This window comes from Podarcis gaigeae (assembly GCF_964106915.1).
Source record: "Podarcis gaigeae genome assembly, chromosome: 1".
Classification (NCBI taxonomy): Eukaryota; Metazoa; Chordata; class Lepidosauria; order Squamata; family Lacertidae; genus Podarcis; species Podarcis gaigeae.
Window position 1 is genome coordinate 31266705 of NC_139678.1, and position 17543 is coordinate 31284247.

A 17543-nucleotide genomic window follows, 5' to 3' on the forward strand; every position below is an offset into this window, starting at 1 on the left:
CCTCCTGTTTCCAACGGTGGGCAGCCCAATGCCTGAGAGCTCATAAGCGAGACAGGATAGTCTTTCTGCCAAGGTTAGCTTAATACGTTTCACAGCCTGAGGTGAAGGACAGGTTGGTGCCTTGCTTCACACGCAGAACTTTACAGGAATGGCACTGAGGACAGTACAGAACCTTTCATTTCACCTGAGACAGGAGGCTTGTTCAGGGAGCTCAGGACAGGCTTTGTGGCATCCACATTTCTGGAAGCTCAGGCGGAATGTCCGGGTGCTGCCGCCCCACACTTGCCACCTGAAGTGGTTGCCCCACTTCTGCCTAATGGCAGGCCAGCAGTGGGGGGGCCCTGCAAGGTAGAGCAATACAAACCCCTGTTGGGAAGTGGTGAGGTTTGAAGAAGAGCAGTGTAGGCACCGCTGTATCCGCAGCTCCATCACTCACCCATGCTACCTAGGGCAGAAAGTGGGGGGCAAACAAAAACCTTTCGGGATTTTCCACACCCACCCATACATTTGGTGGGCAGAAAAGGGAACTCCATTGGTAGAGGGCAGCAAAGCTGTTTGAGACTCAATGAAGTGAATCCTCTGCCTCATCTGCCACCTTGCTGTGAATTAAGGATTTTTAAAAATCTTTTTATATCTTTCTATTATATTTAAAGCTAAGAAGGTGGTTTCAGAAATTACTGAGACTCAGCACTGATCAATTGGTCAGTCAAGTCCTCATTTGGCTGACAATACTTGAGAGTAACTTCCATTTTTTGTTTGAAAGAGCAATTATTGTTCAAATGACACTTTGAGGTGGAATTCATTCACATACCATCAAATGTAGGTTGTGCTATTGGAGCTCTTCCACAACAAACCCATGTCCCCTAAATTTGGCTTTTCACAATAAAGTGTAGGATAACTAACCTCCACACAAACAAATAAGAAATAATGCTCAATAAATAGCTGCCATCTAATCTCCCTGCAAACAAATCAAAATGAATACTGAAGAAACAGGTTGTCTGGGAGCAACCACAGTGTAAATGTTAAATCCCACATGTGAACTGCACCTGATGGTTGCATTTCTGTTTTACATATTCATAGGCTTCCTCAAGCTGGTTGGCTGCTGTTGGCCTTCTTCACAGCCCTGTGACTGGTGCTGCAGTTAGAGGGATCTTTAATGACAGCACCAGTGATTCAGTGCCCTCTTTCTCAGTAAACGGGTCTGCAGATGCTGTAAAAGTACAGAGTAGCATTCCATATACCTTTGCCAGTCAAGGTAAGTGGTCAATGCTACACAATCTCCGTGTGGAGAGATGTTGTGGGATTCTCCCTCCCCATAAGGTTTAACTTTGCAGATTTTAGTTAGAAAGACTGTAGAAGCAACTTGTTTTTAAAATATCTCTGACAATACCTTTTTATCATGCTTTTTTCTTTTAGAATCTCCTTTAAAAATATTTCCAATTGCAGTTTGAGGGTATGAAAAAGCAACTTTGATTATTTGGGTAGCGTCTGATTGCTGAGAAGGATTTAAGAAGTGTCAATACTCTGACTATTTGCAGGAATTTTAAGAAAGTTTGATGAAGTACCCAGACATTTTGTGCGTGTCTCAGAGAAATTTGGGTCTGAATTCAGGACTGAGTAATTATGAATTTGTCAGGATTCCTCTTGAGAAAACTTTTTGAGAAAGGTTGTTTTGGAAAGGGCATCAGATTATTTCAGTATCTTGAGATAATGTCTTACTGTTCAATGTCTTCAGTGTGTAGTGAGAGGTTTGGCTGTTTGGTAAAGTACCTTTGGCAGCTGATGGAAATAGTTTCTCACAGTACTGTAGCTGTGTTTTTACATTCTTTCTTTAGAGATTTCTGGAGGAGACTATAAGGATGCAGATAGTAACTTTAGATATAACATGATCACGACTGGTGAGCATGCTTGCATTGGCACAAATGTGGGGGTTCAATCCATAAAGGACCTACCCTGGTGTACATCTGACTCCTGAAATTCAATCAACGTTGGCATATTCACTGCAGCCAAAATAGGCACAGAAGGTGCAAAAGAGTGCCAGAAAGAATGCCGTGATTAGATAGGAGGGTAGATTTCAGTTAAATGTTCAGAAATTCTTACTCATTATAAGAACAGTTTAGCAGTGCCATAGGCTAATGGGAATGTTGTAGGATCTCTTGGGGGATGCTTCTTAGAATATATGATATACTACTTTGGGCTGGGTGTAGAATTTTCCAACTCTTCCAGCTCTATTGTTTGTTTTCTCTAGACAGACTGTAGTATTTGAACAGAGATACAAGATGAATAAAGGAAAGAATCATTTCCGTACATATGGAAGGCTTGTGATTTTTATAAAATACTAGATAGTATATATTCTCTTCCTTTCTTTCACTGCTCCAGATTTCTGGCCTTCAAAGGTGTTTTTTTAAAAAGAAAAGTCATCACCTATTGTGTCGCATTCATACGTTGTGCCTGTATTACAAGCTCCTTAACCCAAATAACTCCTACTATTTTGTTGGATACTAACCCTGCATCTCAAAGGAGAAATAGATATGAATGGGAATCCTATTGCTGATCATTATGATTACAGACCTACTTCTGGACATGCTGGTGGACAGAAAGGAGACACTTGTGTTGAAAGAGACTGTTTCTTTTCTCCCGCTTCTTACTATGCATCCATAATATCACATCTCCTCAGCCAGCCAGAACCTAACGGTGAGCTAGATCCTAGCTTTCTTCTCCCTTCCTCACAGAAAACTGAACTGCTGTTCCAAAGTGCTGGGAACGGCACATGTTCTAGGGAAGCCTCCTCCCCGAGTCCTGACTGTGGCTTGATTAACTCTAGTCAGTTCCATAATGAACACCTGCAAGCTAAGAGGGCCAGGGTGGAAAATATTATCCGCGGAATGAGCCTGACACCAAACCCTATAGTGCCTAGTATCCAAGTGGAAGGAGATCAAAACCATTTAGAGAAAGTAAAGGGGAGCTATAGAGAGAACAAGAGAAAGCAGAGAGTTCCTCAGCAGCAAAGTCTACACGATATTTCTCTGGCAAGAGCTGGCCAAAATGGTATTCAAGTGGAAGAATGCCTCCAGCTGAAAAAACAGCTCCACATTTTGCAGCAGCAGCTGAAGCAACTACAAGAAAGGTTTGTTCAGCCTAATAAGCTGAATGATTGCAGTCCAAGCCAAGGAAGTATGGAGAAGACTTTGGGTTTACTGAAGGAGAAGTTTGGACAAAGCTTGGATAGTCAAGGTGTTTCAAGTGGCCATCGCAGAGATCGTTTTTGTAGAAGCATTCCCAAGACGAGAGGATCTGAATGGTCAGAGAAAGGAACTAGAACAGCAGATTTGCATAGTGTGACTTCACAAGACAGAGCTCTTTCAGAGATATTGAAACGTGAGTTAATACAGGTGGTGACACAGGCTGTGGACTCTGTTTTGAAGCAAGTATTGCCTGAATCCCCAGACCCTCAGCCCCATCTGCCAAGTAGTCCCACAGTAACAGCGTCCTCTACTGGGAGAGAATTTACAGGTGCTGCAGCAAGTGCATCCAGCAAATGGCTTCCTAAGATTTCTTCCCATAAAAGCACCCTGTCAGTAGCCACAGAAAAACCTCCAGCTTTCCCTTCTTATCCCATCCGCTCAAAAATGGAGAGAAAACCCTGCCAAGTACCACCCATGAATTATCCCTTGGTCATGACCTCTGAAGTTCAAGGAAACAGTATTTTTAGCCAAATGCTGCTATGCGGTCAGAATAGCCCTTGGGGCAGCCCGTCTCCAAAAATGGTCCCTTCTCCAGAATGCTTAGATAGGCCATGGCGACCAATCAAACTGAAGTCATCTGTCATGAGACACCAACGATGTCCAACACCCTATAAATCTGCTGAAATTGAAAGTTTGGCCTCTCTTCCAGCTTCAAATGCAGAGTTGGCTGAAATGCAAGCTATGATGGATGGAATGTACTTTCCTTCAACACATATATCCTTCCTATATCATCAGCATCTGTTAGTAGTAGGCAAATCTGTTCATTGCAGCTTCTCCTAGTTTCTAACTATTTTTTCAGTTTCCATTGGGTTGTTGTTTTTTTTATCCTCAGGAAAATTCACCAGCCTTCCAGTGCATATTACTTCTAACTATACAGTGGTACCTCAGGTTACATACGCTTCAGCTTACATACGCTTCAGGTTACAGACTCCGCTAACCCATAAATAGTGCTTCAGGTTAAGAACTTTGCTTCAGGTTGAGAACAGAAATCGTGCTGCAGTGGCACAGCAGCAGCAGGAGGCCCCATTAGCTAAAATGGTGCTTCAGGTTAAGAACAGTTTCAGGTTAAGTACGGACCTCTGAAACGAATTAAGTACTTACCCCGAGGTACCACTGTAATGCATTTTTTTGTCCCCCCCCCCCCCACTAATACTGGCACCACCCTTACTGAGATTCAGACATCCAGTCAAAAGTATTTTATTTCAGGAGAGAAAGCAGCATCAGGGGCATTGCAGCAGGGGAAAACGGGTTATGCACTCATCACCCCACTCCAAAATACATCCTCCAAAAACAGTTTCTAACCAAATGACCCCAATGAGATTTTTGTTTTTCATACACTTGGACTGTAGCATTTCACATCACAATGAGCTAGCATATTTCAGCAGGAAATAACGTCTTTTGACATTCTGTAACCAGAATCTTACAGGTTTCCCTCATTACATGAAGAAGCAGGACAACTCCGCTACTTTGTGTTCTGAATAAATTTATAGAACTTAATAAGAAGTAAGTAAAAGTTTATCTCATTCATCAAATGGCTCTGCCCTTGCAGGAATGGAGCAACAGAAACATTAACACATGAGGGTTTTTGTATGTAACTTGTATAGAGGTGACCAAAATAGATTATTTACTCCCACCCTGCTAAAATACCCAGGAAGGACCTAGTTATTGGCTGACGCGAGCAAAATAATAGCAAAAATACTTGTTAGATTTCCCTTTTCTGCTGCAAAGGCCCATAAAGAGGTTTTATTAACTTAATTGTATCTTGGTTTGTTAATGTCCTTACTTTATATGTAAGTACCATATATTTCAACTTGGTTTTTTAATCTCTTAGCAACAGCAATGTAACACTAGGCTAAAAAACAGGCTTTGCAGCTCATCTAGCTCTGCCTAGTTCTCCTTAGTAAAGACACTGTCTCTCTTAAACATTCTCTGTCAGATTAGCCCATAAAAGCCTGACCTCAGCATCTGAACTATTCAAGATTCAACATTGTGTTTAGGGCTCTCATCATGCCCAAACATTTAGAGAGCTATCACACCTTTAAGAGCTGTGCAGAAGGAAAAATTATCTCAGGTGAAGCTTCCCTCACCATTTCAAGTAAAGACACACCTAAACAAATTCTGCCTTCCTTTTAGGATTGTTTCTTTTAGGATCTGGATCTGGGAAGCTTAACTGCACTACATGTGCCTATGGAACAAGAGAGATTTCCAGAAAAATAAATGCAAGTTGAACAAGTGACTGGTACAATGCAGGATCTCACACTAGGTCAGATCCTACTCCTGATGAATAATTCCTGACCTAGGGTGAGATCCTGCATTGTAATAGCTTTGATCATTGAGAAAACTAACAGGGACGATAGAACCTGCACTCAATAACTTGACTGCTCAGCTTCCTCCCCTGCCTCTTGCTGTGACAGGTTGATTCCTGCACGCTACAATTGATAGACATGGAATCACTGCTATATAATGACAACAAGAAACAGCATTTGCCAGCAATAACTCTGCATCAGGAGTTGGCAGCCCTTAAACATTGTTCAGCAATTGTTCCGCAAGGTAGAGTGTTACACAGCCCCAACTAATGTTAGCTAGGGGGACTGGGAACAGCAAGCAACTTTTTCCTTGACTTCGATTTACATCCAGGAAGCTTTGACCCCTGGCCATCTGAAAAAGGCTAAGCTGATGTTCTTCTTCTCTCGCTATCCCACATCCTCTCTGCTGAAAACCTACTTCCTAGATGTCCAGGTAAAAGTATTTGGCTTCTTGTATTCCAAAGTTAATGTAAAAATATGTGCAGATGTTAATTTATTACATACCAGGTTATGCATTGTTCCAAGAAACTGAAAGAGGAAGAAAGGTATTGCAAGAAAGAAGTACCAGCTAGCAAATATGCATACTGGTGTGTACAAAATAATTGTAATTGAGGGGTGGGTGAGGGGTTGTTGTTGTTTGTTTGTTTGTTGTTTTATTATTATGTATTTGTTTTTATATTGTATTTTTATGTTGTGAAGCAGCCTGAGATCTATGGATGAAGGGCTGTATAGAAATATAATAATTACAAAATAAATAATAATTTTAGACTGTACCATTCCTGCCTGTCTGCCTAGTCCCCAGACTCTCATTTGGATAAAATGTTTCATTCTGGGGTTTCTTTGTTTATTGGTGAGCTATATTAGGTTCAACTTTGATGGAGAAAGGTGGAATGTAAATAATTAAAATAATACATTGGATTGGATCAGTACATCCTCCGTCAGGTTGTGGGTGTCAGGTTGGAATCAGAGCATACCACAAAACAGTTCAGAATTTCCCTGACTTTTCTCATGAGTGAAGCGCAAGGTCTCTTTGGAGATCAGTGGTGAAGCGTTGATGATCCCTAGTGACAGTTTACAGAGCAGCAACATTATTATGCTTATTCACAATGGATGGGGGGGAGGGGAGGAATGGATGGCCCATTGGTGCTATAGACTTATAGAGGCATTTTTTTCCACAAGAAGTTGAAGGAGGAATTAAAACAGAGGTTTGACCTGGTGTTTGATATAAATGCATATATTCCCAGTAAAAATCTGGCAGTGCTTATCTTTCTGGGCAAGACCTACTAATATGTTTGCTTGAAAGTATGTATTGAAGGGACACGGGTGGCACTGTGGGTTAAACCACAGAGCCCAGGACTTGCTGATCAGAAGGTCGGCGATTCGAATCCCCACGACGGGGTGAGCTCCCATTGCTCGGTCCCTGCTTCTGCCAACCTAGCAGTTCAAAAGCCCATCAAAAGTGTAAGTAGATAAATAGGTCTATTTATCTTCCCATGGGAAGGTAAACAGCATTTCTGTGCGCTGCTCTGGTTTGCCAGAAGCGGCTTAGTCATGCTGGCCACATGACCCAGAAGCTGTACACCAGCTCCCTTGGCAATAAAGCGAGATGAGCGCCGCAACCCCAGGGTCGGTCACGACTGGACCTAATGGTCAGGGGTCCCTTTATCTTTACCTATGTATTGATTAGCAAAGGACGTGTTTTTCCCTGCAATTATTCTTTTAGTTCAGGTTAACATGGGCCTCTCCAGGTATTGTTGAACTCCAACCTCAGCCAGCATGACAGGGATGATGGGAGATGTAGCGTAGCAAAATCTAGAGGATCACATCAGCCACACAATCTATCTGGGAGTTTCTTCCCATTGCGCTTTTCATTTAAAGTGACTTCTGCTCCAAAATAAAGGGGCAAGGGGGAACCTGTCTGCATTAGGGGAGTCATATGCCCGTGACTCACTGCTTCTGCTCATGCTCCTTCACCCATGGGTGTTTTCAATGTTATGCCTCCAAAATGTGTCTCAATATTTCCCATCCACACAGGTGGGAGGTGCTTGTTAGGATGTACATATCCAATAATACCATGTTACATGCCCTCTCCATAGTTCACCCGCTGCATCACCTCCCAGCTCATCAAGTGGTTTAGCAACTTCCGTGAATTTTATTACATCCAGATGGAGAAGTTTGCCAGGCAAGCTGTCTTGGAGGACGTCACAGATCCCAGTGACCTCATTGTGACCAGGGACTGTGAGCTCTTCCGGATCCTCAATGTGCACTACAACAAAGGGAATGATTTTGAGGTGAGGTTACACTTGCTACATAGTTTTATTTTGCCTGTTGTGGCATTTTTCTGAGAAAATGCCCTTTTTACCGGAACTAGATAACTCCCTGCAACATAAGGACCTAAACAGTGAAACAGAACACTTTAGGCTGTGCAGAAATGTAGTCTTTGGAGCACACTGGGGTTGTTGTTTTTCACAATATGCTTTTGTACATTGCAGGTGCCAGTTGTACACGCCTTTGTGGTGTAGTGGTTAAGAGCGGTAGTCTCGTAATCTGGGGAACCGGGTTCGCGTTTCCGCTCCTCCACATGCAGCTGCTGGGTGACCTTGGGCCAGTCACACTTCTTTGAAGTCTCTCAGCCCCACTCACCTAGAATCATAGAGTTGGAAGAGACCACAAGGGCCATCGAGTCCAACCCCCTGCCAAGCAGGAAACACAGAAACAAACACTCACAGAGTGTTTGTTGTGGGGGAGGAAGGGAAAGGAGAATGTTAGCCGCTTTGAGACTCCTTAAAAGGAGTGAAAGGCGGGATATCAAATCCAAACTCTTCTTCTTCTTCGTACAATCGTGTCATCTAAAGCGGCAGTGTGTACATCTGTCTGTACACACAGATTAACATGGTTTTTTTTTCAAACTAGTGCACAACAATGTTCTTTATTCCCCTCTCCTCAATTAGTGTTTTAATATAATCAAGCAAGCAAGCAAACAAACTTTTTTTGCAGGACATTCACTTTGATGAATATCAGTCCACCCTATGCAGATGTCAAATTGACCAGTGGCTGCTTCATAGTCCTAACTTTCTTCTTCTCTGTCTGTAGGTTCCTGATGGTTTCCTGGATGTTGCTAGTCTGACCCTTCAGGAGTTCTTTAGTGCTGTCAGGGCAGGGAAGGACTCAGACCCATCCTGGAAAAAGCCGATTTACAAAATAATTTCCAAACTAGATAGTGGAATACCAGATGCATTTAAATCCTCCACTTGCCCCAAAGAGCTGAACCAAGGTTAATGCACAGTTATCATGGCAACTGGTACATGTGACTATAAAACAAAGCTATCGCTTGAGGAAGCGGCTGGCCAATGTCAACATCAAATCTCCACTACATACCAGTGTAATGATTGAGATTGGACTTTGTAAAGAGTGCATAGTACCATCAATTGGCTGATTACTTTATGGAGTAAAGTATACAAAAGGCACTATTATGGAGTAGGGAACCTCCTCCTTTCCATCTGCTGGTATTCCTAAATGGCCACTATGTCCATTGTCAGTTCTACATACTGTGTTACTCTCATTATGTCTGTGTTCGCTGGGGCTGATGGAAACATATGGACCACGCTAGGCTGATGAAGGGTGACCTACAATTTGATCCAGGGTTCGCTAACCTGGAGCCCTCCAGGTTTTTATTTATCATATTTATACACAATTGTTCTGCCAAGGGACCCAACGTCCGCTGGCTCCAGCCAGCATGGTCAGTAAGAAGAGATGCTGGGAGCTGTAGCCAAGCAATGTCTGGATGTCACAGGTTAGGTAGTTCCCCTTGATGTAAACCTTGCCAAGCCCTCTACACAAAAAGCTAAACTTTCCACAATGTTTGCTATTTGACTAGTCTCAATCTCCCATTTTGCTGAAGCTCCAAACCCAAAACTGTGTCCCTGTAAATAAACTTTCGTAAAAGCCCTTGTAAATCTTCACAAGAATTTCAATTTTGCCTGTGGGCAGCCCACAGCCTTATGCATGTTTACTCAGATGTAAGTTCCATTGTATTCAATGGAGCTTTGCTCTAATTAAGTATAGATAGGACTGCAACCCTTAAGTAACTTAGCACTGCTTTTATTATATTCTAATGTAGCTTGTTATTAGTCTCGTCTGTGTATTTCTAATGTGCCCCTTGGTGTTGTCAGACGGAATAATTTTGAGCACTCTTCCTCAGTTTCTCTGGAAGTTGAAGTAAGCATACATTAAGCCCATTAGAATTATCCAGTTCGATCCATTAGGTTTTGCTGACATTCCTAAATTGTATAGATTTGGTGCCCAGTTTATCATAAAATAAACAGGATGAGCAGGATGTTATTATGAAGAAGCAAGAGGTTGTCTGAGATGTTGTGAATTTAGGGACAAATAAAAAGGAATACAAAAAAATAAAAGGCACGAAAGGCACTAACCTTGCACTCAGTTATTAAATCTGATGCTTCAGCATTCCACATTCTAGTGATAGGTCCTTCTATCATTAAAACAGTTGGCAAAGTTTAGCCAACACATTGTGGCCCACTGGAGTTCTTCTTTCTCCCATGTTCTAGCCAGACATGTGTTTATATATTATTCTGGCTTCCGTCCAGAGAGGCTGAGTCAATCCAGTAAAATGGGTCGCATATAAATAATAAAGCTATCAATATAGACACTTTTAGCAATTTATTTCCCTTTAGCCCCAGATATATGCATAACTCGGTGAAGTGGAAACAGACTGAGATGTGCTCAACGAAGCTGTATTCACTGTTTCCTCCAGTTGGTTAGCTATGTCTGAAAGACTTTACAAACGTGTAAAGTAAAAAGGGAAGTTTTCTGCTACTTTTTGAGGGAAATTTATACAGTAAGGCAAAAATGGCTACTCTGTTCCCTCTGCATAGACAACATATTGTTACTTCCTTCCCACTTCTCTGTGTAGAAGGCGATTGAGAGGGACAGCACATAACCCAGGATTGGTTTCCTTTGGAAAAAGAGACCACTGGAGGCTTAGGGCATTTTGTTAATATTTGAGTTTATTTACAAACACACAACGTAAGCACAGGTGGAGGGAAACAGCGCAACACCCGCCTTCCACTTTTAGCACCGCTTGTTTCCCTCGAACTTTCCTTGGCTATGAGCGGCGGGCGCGGCGCTACGGAGCCCTCTTCGAACTCTGGGCAGCAGGCGGCGGCGAAGAGAGGCGGAATTTGCGAGCTGTATGCAGATAGGCGCCGCCGCGGAGCATTGTGGGGAGGCGAGAACCGGGGCGCGAGGCGAGCATGGAGAGATCGGGGCTCCGTCAGGCTGGGCCGATAGATGATGCCCGACTGCGGGCGAGCGAAAGGAAGCGAGGACAGAACTCTCGTGCGGGCCTTGGTATGCTCGCTGTGCTTTGAAGGGGTGCGGGAGGAAGGCGGGCCGGGTCCGGTCTGAAGAGAAAGCATACTTACCTGGCAGGGGAGACACCTTGATCATGAAGGAGGTTTTCCCAGGGTGAGGCTCATCCATTGCACTGCGGGTGTGCTGACCCCTGCGATTTCCCCAAATGCGGGAAACTCGACTGCATAATTTGTGGTAGTGGGGGACTGCGTTCGCGCTTTCCCCTGACAATTCATGTGCAAAAAACAGAAGAGAAAACGCTTGCTGTTAGGTTAAGGTTGGGTTGTTTTCTACTAGTTTTTACTTCAACGCTGGAAGTGTGTACAGTAAGTGGAAAAATATTTGTATGTTAGTGCACCACGGAGAGCTGTCATGGGCTCTTTTGACTTGTAACTTAAGTTGATACGGAGCAGTTAATAAGCACTCTCTTTGGGTTTTGATCAATCGGATACAACGCCATCTAACAGTTATCTGTCCAGTCCAGTCCACATTTTACTAGCTTCTCCCACAATAATATCACCGGGGATTTTGTCAAAAGCCTTAAAGCAGTGTTCCCAATTGCTAATTAATGAGGACTCCCTGTATTTCAAAAGCCAAGCCACGGACCTACTTTTGAAAATTTTGATAACTCTATGGTAGTTACCTCTGCAAAGAATTTACACTCTATGGTAGTTTCCTCTGCAAATTTTTTTTAAACACCATGTGGATTAAAGTAAAGGTAAAGGGACCCCTGACCATTAAGTCCAGTCCCCCCTAATAAACAAAGGATTTTAGGTATACTAAAAAACAGACTAGGGCTGAGTGATACCTGATTTTCAAGTCGTGATATAACAGCAGTTAAACATTAAAATATTCCGATATATCACGATGTCTGAAATTGGGGATCAGGCGTGAGGATGTGTATTACAATTGGCTGCCTTACTCTCTCCCATGAGGAGTGTTAGAATGCTGTGTATTGCAAGGCTAGAATCATTTTCCCGCAAAACCGATTTTGGCCAATATATTGAAAAAACGCACAGCGCTAAAACGGATAAAAAAATTATATTACCATGCAAAAGTAATAAAATAATTAGAACTAGTCAAAGGTAGTGAAAACACCTGGAATAATCCCGCGGTTTACAGAAAGCCCATGACAATGAACTTTTTCCTCTTTTTTGGACATGAGTTGTCAGGGGAAAGCGCGAACGCAGTCCCCCACTACCACAAATTATGCAGTCGAGTTTCCCGCATTTGGGGAAATCGCAGGGGTCAGCACACCCGCAGTGCAATGGATGAGCCTCACCCTGGGAAAACCTCCTTCATGATCAAGGTGTCTCCCCTGCCAGGTAAGTATGCTTTCTCTTCAGACCGGACCCAGCCCGCCGTCCTTCCGCACCCCTTCAAAGCACAGCGAGTATACCAAGGCCCGCACGAGAGTTCTGTCCTCGCTTCCTTTCGCTCTCCCGCAGTCGGGCATCATCTACCGAGAAGTCTGACGGAGCCCCGATCTCTCCATGCTCGCCTCGCGCCCCGGTTCTCGCCTCCCCACAATGCTCCGCGGCGGCGCCTCATCTGCATTCGGGAGTCGCTCCGCCTCCTCGCGCTCTTCCCCGCCAAACCGCGTTCCGGCCAAAGAGGGGGCGGAGCTGCTGACTCTCAGTCCCAGCGGCCGCCTCTCTGTTCAGGGCGCCGATAGAGGAAGAAGAGAAGTTGGTTTAAGGCAGCGTTCGTTAGTTCGCCTTGTCGTCCTCGCGCTGCCGAGCACCCGGCTTGCAAGGGCGATGCTTTGGCTCCACAGCCCAGGAGACAGGGCGGGAGAAATAGATTTCAGTATTTGCTCACATTCCCATCCCATTTTTCCGGCCTCTTTTCCTCTGCTCCTCCCATGCCCTCCCCTCAGTTACTAAGTTTTGCTCATGACAAACTTTAAAAACCTAAAATTTATTATAGTTAACAAAATACCACAGAGAAAGCAATCAGAGCCACTCTCACGAGGAGAAGCTACTGGACAAAACAGGCAGAAGAGTTGCAGAGAAGACAATCCACAGGCACATGACCGGTTGCCTCAGGATTAAAAAGAAACCCCCGGGTCGTGGGAAAACGGTGAAAACCCACTAAGAATAAATAATCTGAAAGTGACAGCAACATGGAAAAGAAACCTCTATTAGCTGAACAATACTGAACGTCTACAGTAGTTCCTCTGCACTCTTGCTCGTTCCATGAACGCCGTAGGATGGCGCTGCTGGAAAGCCGTTGTCTCCGGAGAAGCACATATTTGAAATATTTTATTGTCACGTGTACAACTTATATACAGTGAGATTACACCAGCACCCCCCACTCAGCTCTCTTAGTCTTAATTCCCCTCGTTTACTGACGCACACCCACCAAACCTGAAAGTCAGTTGCCCAGTTGTTATTTTTCATTCAGCAGCCTAACAGCCCACGGATAGAAGCTGTTCTTTACCCTGTTGGTATGACTAATCATGCTTCTGTATCTTCTGCCAGAGGGCAAGAGATCAAGAAAGTGCCGGCCAGGGTGTGAATCATCCCTGAGAATTTTCCTCACCTGAGGCAACGTTCTTCTGCTATTTCATCCAGCGGATTCACGGGACAGCCCATAATATCTTGTGCTGTATTCACCACCCTCTGTAGGCACTTCCTATCAGTTGGTGTCAAACCAGCGTACCACACCCTGATGCAGTATGGAAGGACACTTTCTACTGTGGACGGGTAGAAGGAGATGTGGGTGGCGCTGTGGGTAAAACCTCAGTGCCTAGGACTTGCCGATCGTATGGTCGGCGGTTCGAATCCCTGCGGCGGGGTGAGCTCCCGCCGTTCGGTCCCAGTTTCTGCCCACCTAGCAGTTCAAAAGCACCCTTGTGCAAGTAGATAAATAGGTACCGCTTTATAGCGGGAAGGTAAATGGCGTTTCCGTGTGCTGCGCTGGCTCACCAGAGCAGCTTCGTCACGCTGGCCACGTGACCTGGAAGTGTCTGTGGACAGCGCTGGCTCCCGGCCTCTAGGGGTACCTTTACCTTTACCTAGAAGGAGATCATCAAATGTTGATTGACATCGTTCCGCAATATTCTGAGGAGATGGAGTCTCTGTTGGGGTTTCTTAACCACCTGGGTTGTATTTATTTTCCAAGTAAGGTCTTCACTGAGATAAACTCATAGGAATTTAAAGGAAGAGACTCACTCCACACAGCCCTCCCCAATGTACAGGGGGCTAGTTCTCCTCTCTTTCTCCGAAAGTCCAACACCATCTCCTTTGTCTTGCTGATATTAAGGTGCAAGTTGTTCCCAAGGCATCATGTAGATATTTTTTATATATTATGCATTCATATATATGAAGGCCAAGACAACTTCCTACGGAGACCTGCGGAAAATACACGTTAATATTAGAATGTAAGATAAAAAGCCCTTCGGGATGAGACCCAAGGCCCACTAGGGACAACACTCTTACAGCAGACAAGCCTCTCTTGTGGGAAGCCCAGGAGCAGACCGTGAGCTCGTTATTCGCAGGCGATTTTCTGAAAGCTCTCCAAACTATGACAAAAAGGCAACTGAAAACATTGAGCAAAACAGAAGTCAAAATCTTAGTAAGCCCAAGTATTTTATTGAGCAACACACTCTAAATCTGCTTTTGTACACCAGATATCAGGGGAAAGCGCGAACGCAGTCCCCCACTACCACAAATTATGCAGTCGAGTTTCCCGCATTTGGGGAAATCGCAGGGGTCAGCACACCCGCAGTGCAATGGATGAGCCTCACCCTGGGAAAACCTCCTTCATGATCAAGGTGTCTCCCCTGCCAGGTAAGTATGCTTTCTCTTCAGACCGGACCCGGCCCGCCTTCCTCCCGCACTCCTTCAAAGCACAGCGAGCATACCAAGGCCCGCACGAGAGTTCTGTCCTCGCTTCCTTTCGCTCGCCCGCAGTCGGGCATCATCTATCGGCCCAGCCTGACGAGCGCCGACCTCTCCATGCCGGCCTCGCACCCCGGTTCGCACCTCCCCACAATGCTCCGCGGCGGCGCCTATCTGCATACAGCTCGCAAACTCCGCCTCTCTTCGCCGCCGCCTGCTGCCCAGGGTTCGAGGTTCGGGAAAGCAAGCGGTGGCGGGTGGGCAGGGTGTAGTAGGCGGTGCTAAAAGGAAAGAGCAGGATGGCCGGGTGCGGGGGGGCATGAGTGAGTGAATCTTCGGTGGGAACAGTGCTGGCGTCAGACTATTTTGCGCCCTTGGCAAGTCTAATTACTTGCACCCCGAAATAGAAATTGCTAACTTCGGTTTTATAAAGCAGCCCTGTTTAGGGATTTTTAAAATGTTTTATCTTTTATCGTGTTTTTAATATTCTGTTGTTGTTGTTGTTGTTGTTAAAAAGCGATTGTCTTGCAAAAAAAATTAAAAACACAAAACTTGAAACTGCTCATTTTATTTTAAATTGGAAGAGTCTATTATTGTCTTTCTCAAATGCAATAGAAAATGTTTTAGTTCACAACTAATTGTATAAAACTGCGCCCCTCAAAGGCCAGTCCTGAGTCCCCTTGAGGTCTGCACCCGGCCTAGGCAACTGCCTGGTTGGTTTAATGACAGCAGCACCCTGGGTAGGAAGCCTCTGAAACCTGCAATGGCAGCAGGCTGTCTTATGTGGCTTCCTTTTCCCACTCTGAGCCCAGTGGATGGAGTCGAGAAGAGTCTGCTGCCAGCCTAGTTGGCATTTCAAAATGACTTTTTCCTTCAAAGGGGGAAGATGGAGTCACAGGGGTTGAGTATTCACTATACACATTTAAAGTGTGTTTTCCCCTCAAAGGATTCTGGGAACTTACCTATTGTCAAACTTACCTATTGTCAAACTTAAAAAAAACACCAAAACCAAGAATTCTCTGCTGGATAAAATGTGCTTTAAAAGTATGTGTACACAATTGGGTTCCTTGTGTAACCATTGTGTGCTAAACTTTACCCACAGCCATCTGTGATTTGAATTCAGTATTGCTCAGGCCTCACTTTTTCTGGGTCTGCCCTAACCCTCCTTTTAAGATCCCCTTTATATTCATTTGGATGCCAACAACAAAAGGAGGAAGCATTGGAGCAGGGAAAAGGCAGTTGGGGGGTGTTTTACCATACCTCCATTATCCTTTCTGTGGGGATGGATTTGTCAGTGGTAGTAGATGCTTTGCATGCAGAAAGTCCCAGGTTCACTCCATATAGTGTTTTTTTTAAAGGAACAGGTAGGTGTTGTGAAAACATTCTGCCACAGTACCTGCAAACCTACTGTTAGATCTGATATAAGACCAGTTACCGATGTTCTAAATTCTCTCTTCCAGAGACAGATTGGCACTGCTTGTTATTGTTGTTTGTAAAATCAATGTGTAAAGGTAAAGGGTAAAGGTGCCCCTGACCATTAGGTCCAGTCGCGGACAACTCCAGGGTTGCGGCGCTCATCTCGCTTTATTGGCCGAGGGAGCCAGCGTACAGCTTCCGGGTCATGTGGCCAGCATGACTAAGCCGCTTCTGGCGAACCAGAGCAGCACATGGAAACACCGTTTATCTTCCCACTGGAGCGATACCTATTTATCAGTTTGCACTTCATGCTTTCGAACTGCTAGGTCGGCAGGACCTGGGACCGAGCAGCAGGAGCTCACCCCATCGCGGGGATTCGAACCACCAAACTTCTGATCGGCAAGCCCTAGGCTCTGTGGTTTAACCCACAGCGCCACCCGTGTCCCAATATCACTGTAACTAGACCTTAAGGCTGGAACCAATATTTATCTCTGTGGTGGAACAGAAGTAGTTTCCTGTTTAATATTACAGTGGCATTGTTTCAGTTTTCTTCAGAATCAAAACAAATTGGTAGGACATTGAGTGGCAGTGGTGGCAAGACAGTTACCATTGCTACTCCCCCCCCCCCCCATTTAATCCAGCACGTTTTGTGGCACTAACTCCCTTTTTCATATTTCTGTGTCATTTGTTTTGTGCTGTATTGTAAAAAAACCCCGAAATCTGATATGATGAAAGGTGGTGCAAAAATGTTTTAAATAAAGGGCTGCAGGTGTATTGCTACCTCCATACTAAGTAAACTAACTTTTACAACCGTTCCAGCACTGCTCCTGTTGTAGGTGTATGCATGGGCATAGCCAGGATTTTTGTTAGGTGTGGGGCAGGCCTTTTGTTGGAGGTGGGGGAAGAACCTCAGTTTGCTATGTATTTTTATTAAATTTTATTGATGGGGGGCAGCTGCCCCACTCTGCCTATGCCCATGGGTGTATGTATTTTATATGCTATTGACATTCAACTATCGAACACAGGTTGAGGAACATTTTTCATCCTGAGGGCCTCATTCCCTTGGGGGCAATCTTCCAGAAGCCACATGTCAGTGATGGGCAGGGCTAGAGGCAAAACTGGGCAAAGCAACAAATGTAAATTTTACCTTTGTATAGGAGGGGCTAGTTTCTGCACAGTCTCACGCTTCTCCATCCTGGGAAGCAAGTGGCAATATTCGAGTTAAATGACACATACCAGCCAAGCAAGAACACCCAAGGAGTGTGTGAAGCAGGGGTGGTGGCTGTGGAAGTCTCAAGGTCTTGGAGGCCTTGCCACTGGCCATGCAGAAAGTCAAGCAGAGCTACCTAACATCCTGG

The 17543-nt window shown here is 44.7% G+C and overlaps 2 protein-coding genes across 2 annotated transcripts; both read left to right on the top strand.

Annotated features, from left to right (window-relative positions):
* Positions 1–681: 681 nt before the first annotated feature.
* Positions 682–4025, top strand: LOC310852066 (prospero homeobox protein 2-like; the record flags this gene model as incomplete). Its single annotated transcript, XM_083754821.1, has 2 exons — positions 682–1255; positions 2380–4025. Exon 2 carries the CDS (start codon positions 2532–2534, stop codon positions 4023–4025), a length of 1494 nt encoding a protein of 497 aa, XP_083610947.1. The 5' UTR covers positions 682–1255; positions 2380–2531.
* Positions 4026–5567: 1542 nt separating this feature from the next.
* Positions 5568–9960, top strand: LOC310844592 (prospero homeobox protein 2-like). The gene is made up of 3 exons (XM_083738788.1): positions 5568–5984; positions 7648–7842; positions 8645–9960. The coding sequence occupies exons 1-3, from the start codon at positions 5922–5924 to the stop codon at positions 8828–8830; spliced, it is 444 nt and encodes a 147-aa protein (XP_083594914.1). The 5' UTR covers positions 5568–5921; the 3' UTR covers positions 8831–9960.
* The last annotated feature ends 7583 nt before the right edge of the window (positions 9961–17543 follow it).

What these genes read in the sequence shown, in the direction of transcription:
- LOC310844592 (XM_083738788.1), top strand. Translation starts at nt 5,922, where the DNA reads ATGTTCTTCTTCTCTCGCTATCCCACATCCTCTCTGCTGAAAACCTAC. An exon ending in CCTACTTCCTAGATGTCCAG is followed by an intron (nt 5,985 to 7,647) that starts GTAAAAGTATTT and finishes CCCTCTCCATAG; the next exon opens with TTCACCCGCTGCATCACCTC. An exon ending in ACAAAGGGAATGATTTTGAG is followed by an intron (nt 7,843 to 8,644) that starts GTGAGGTTACAC and finishes CTCTGTCTGTAG; the next exon opens with GTTCCTGATGGTTTCCTGGA.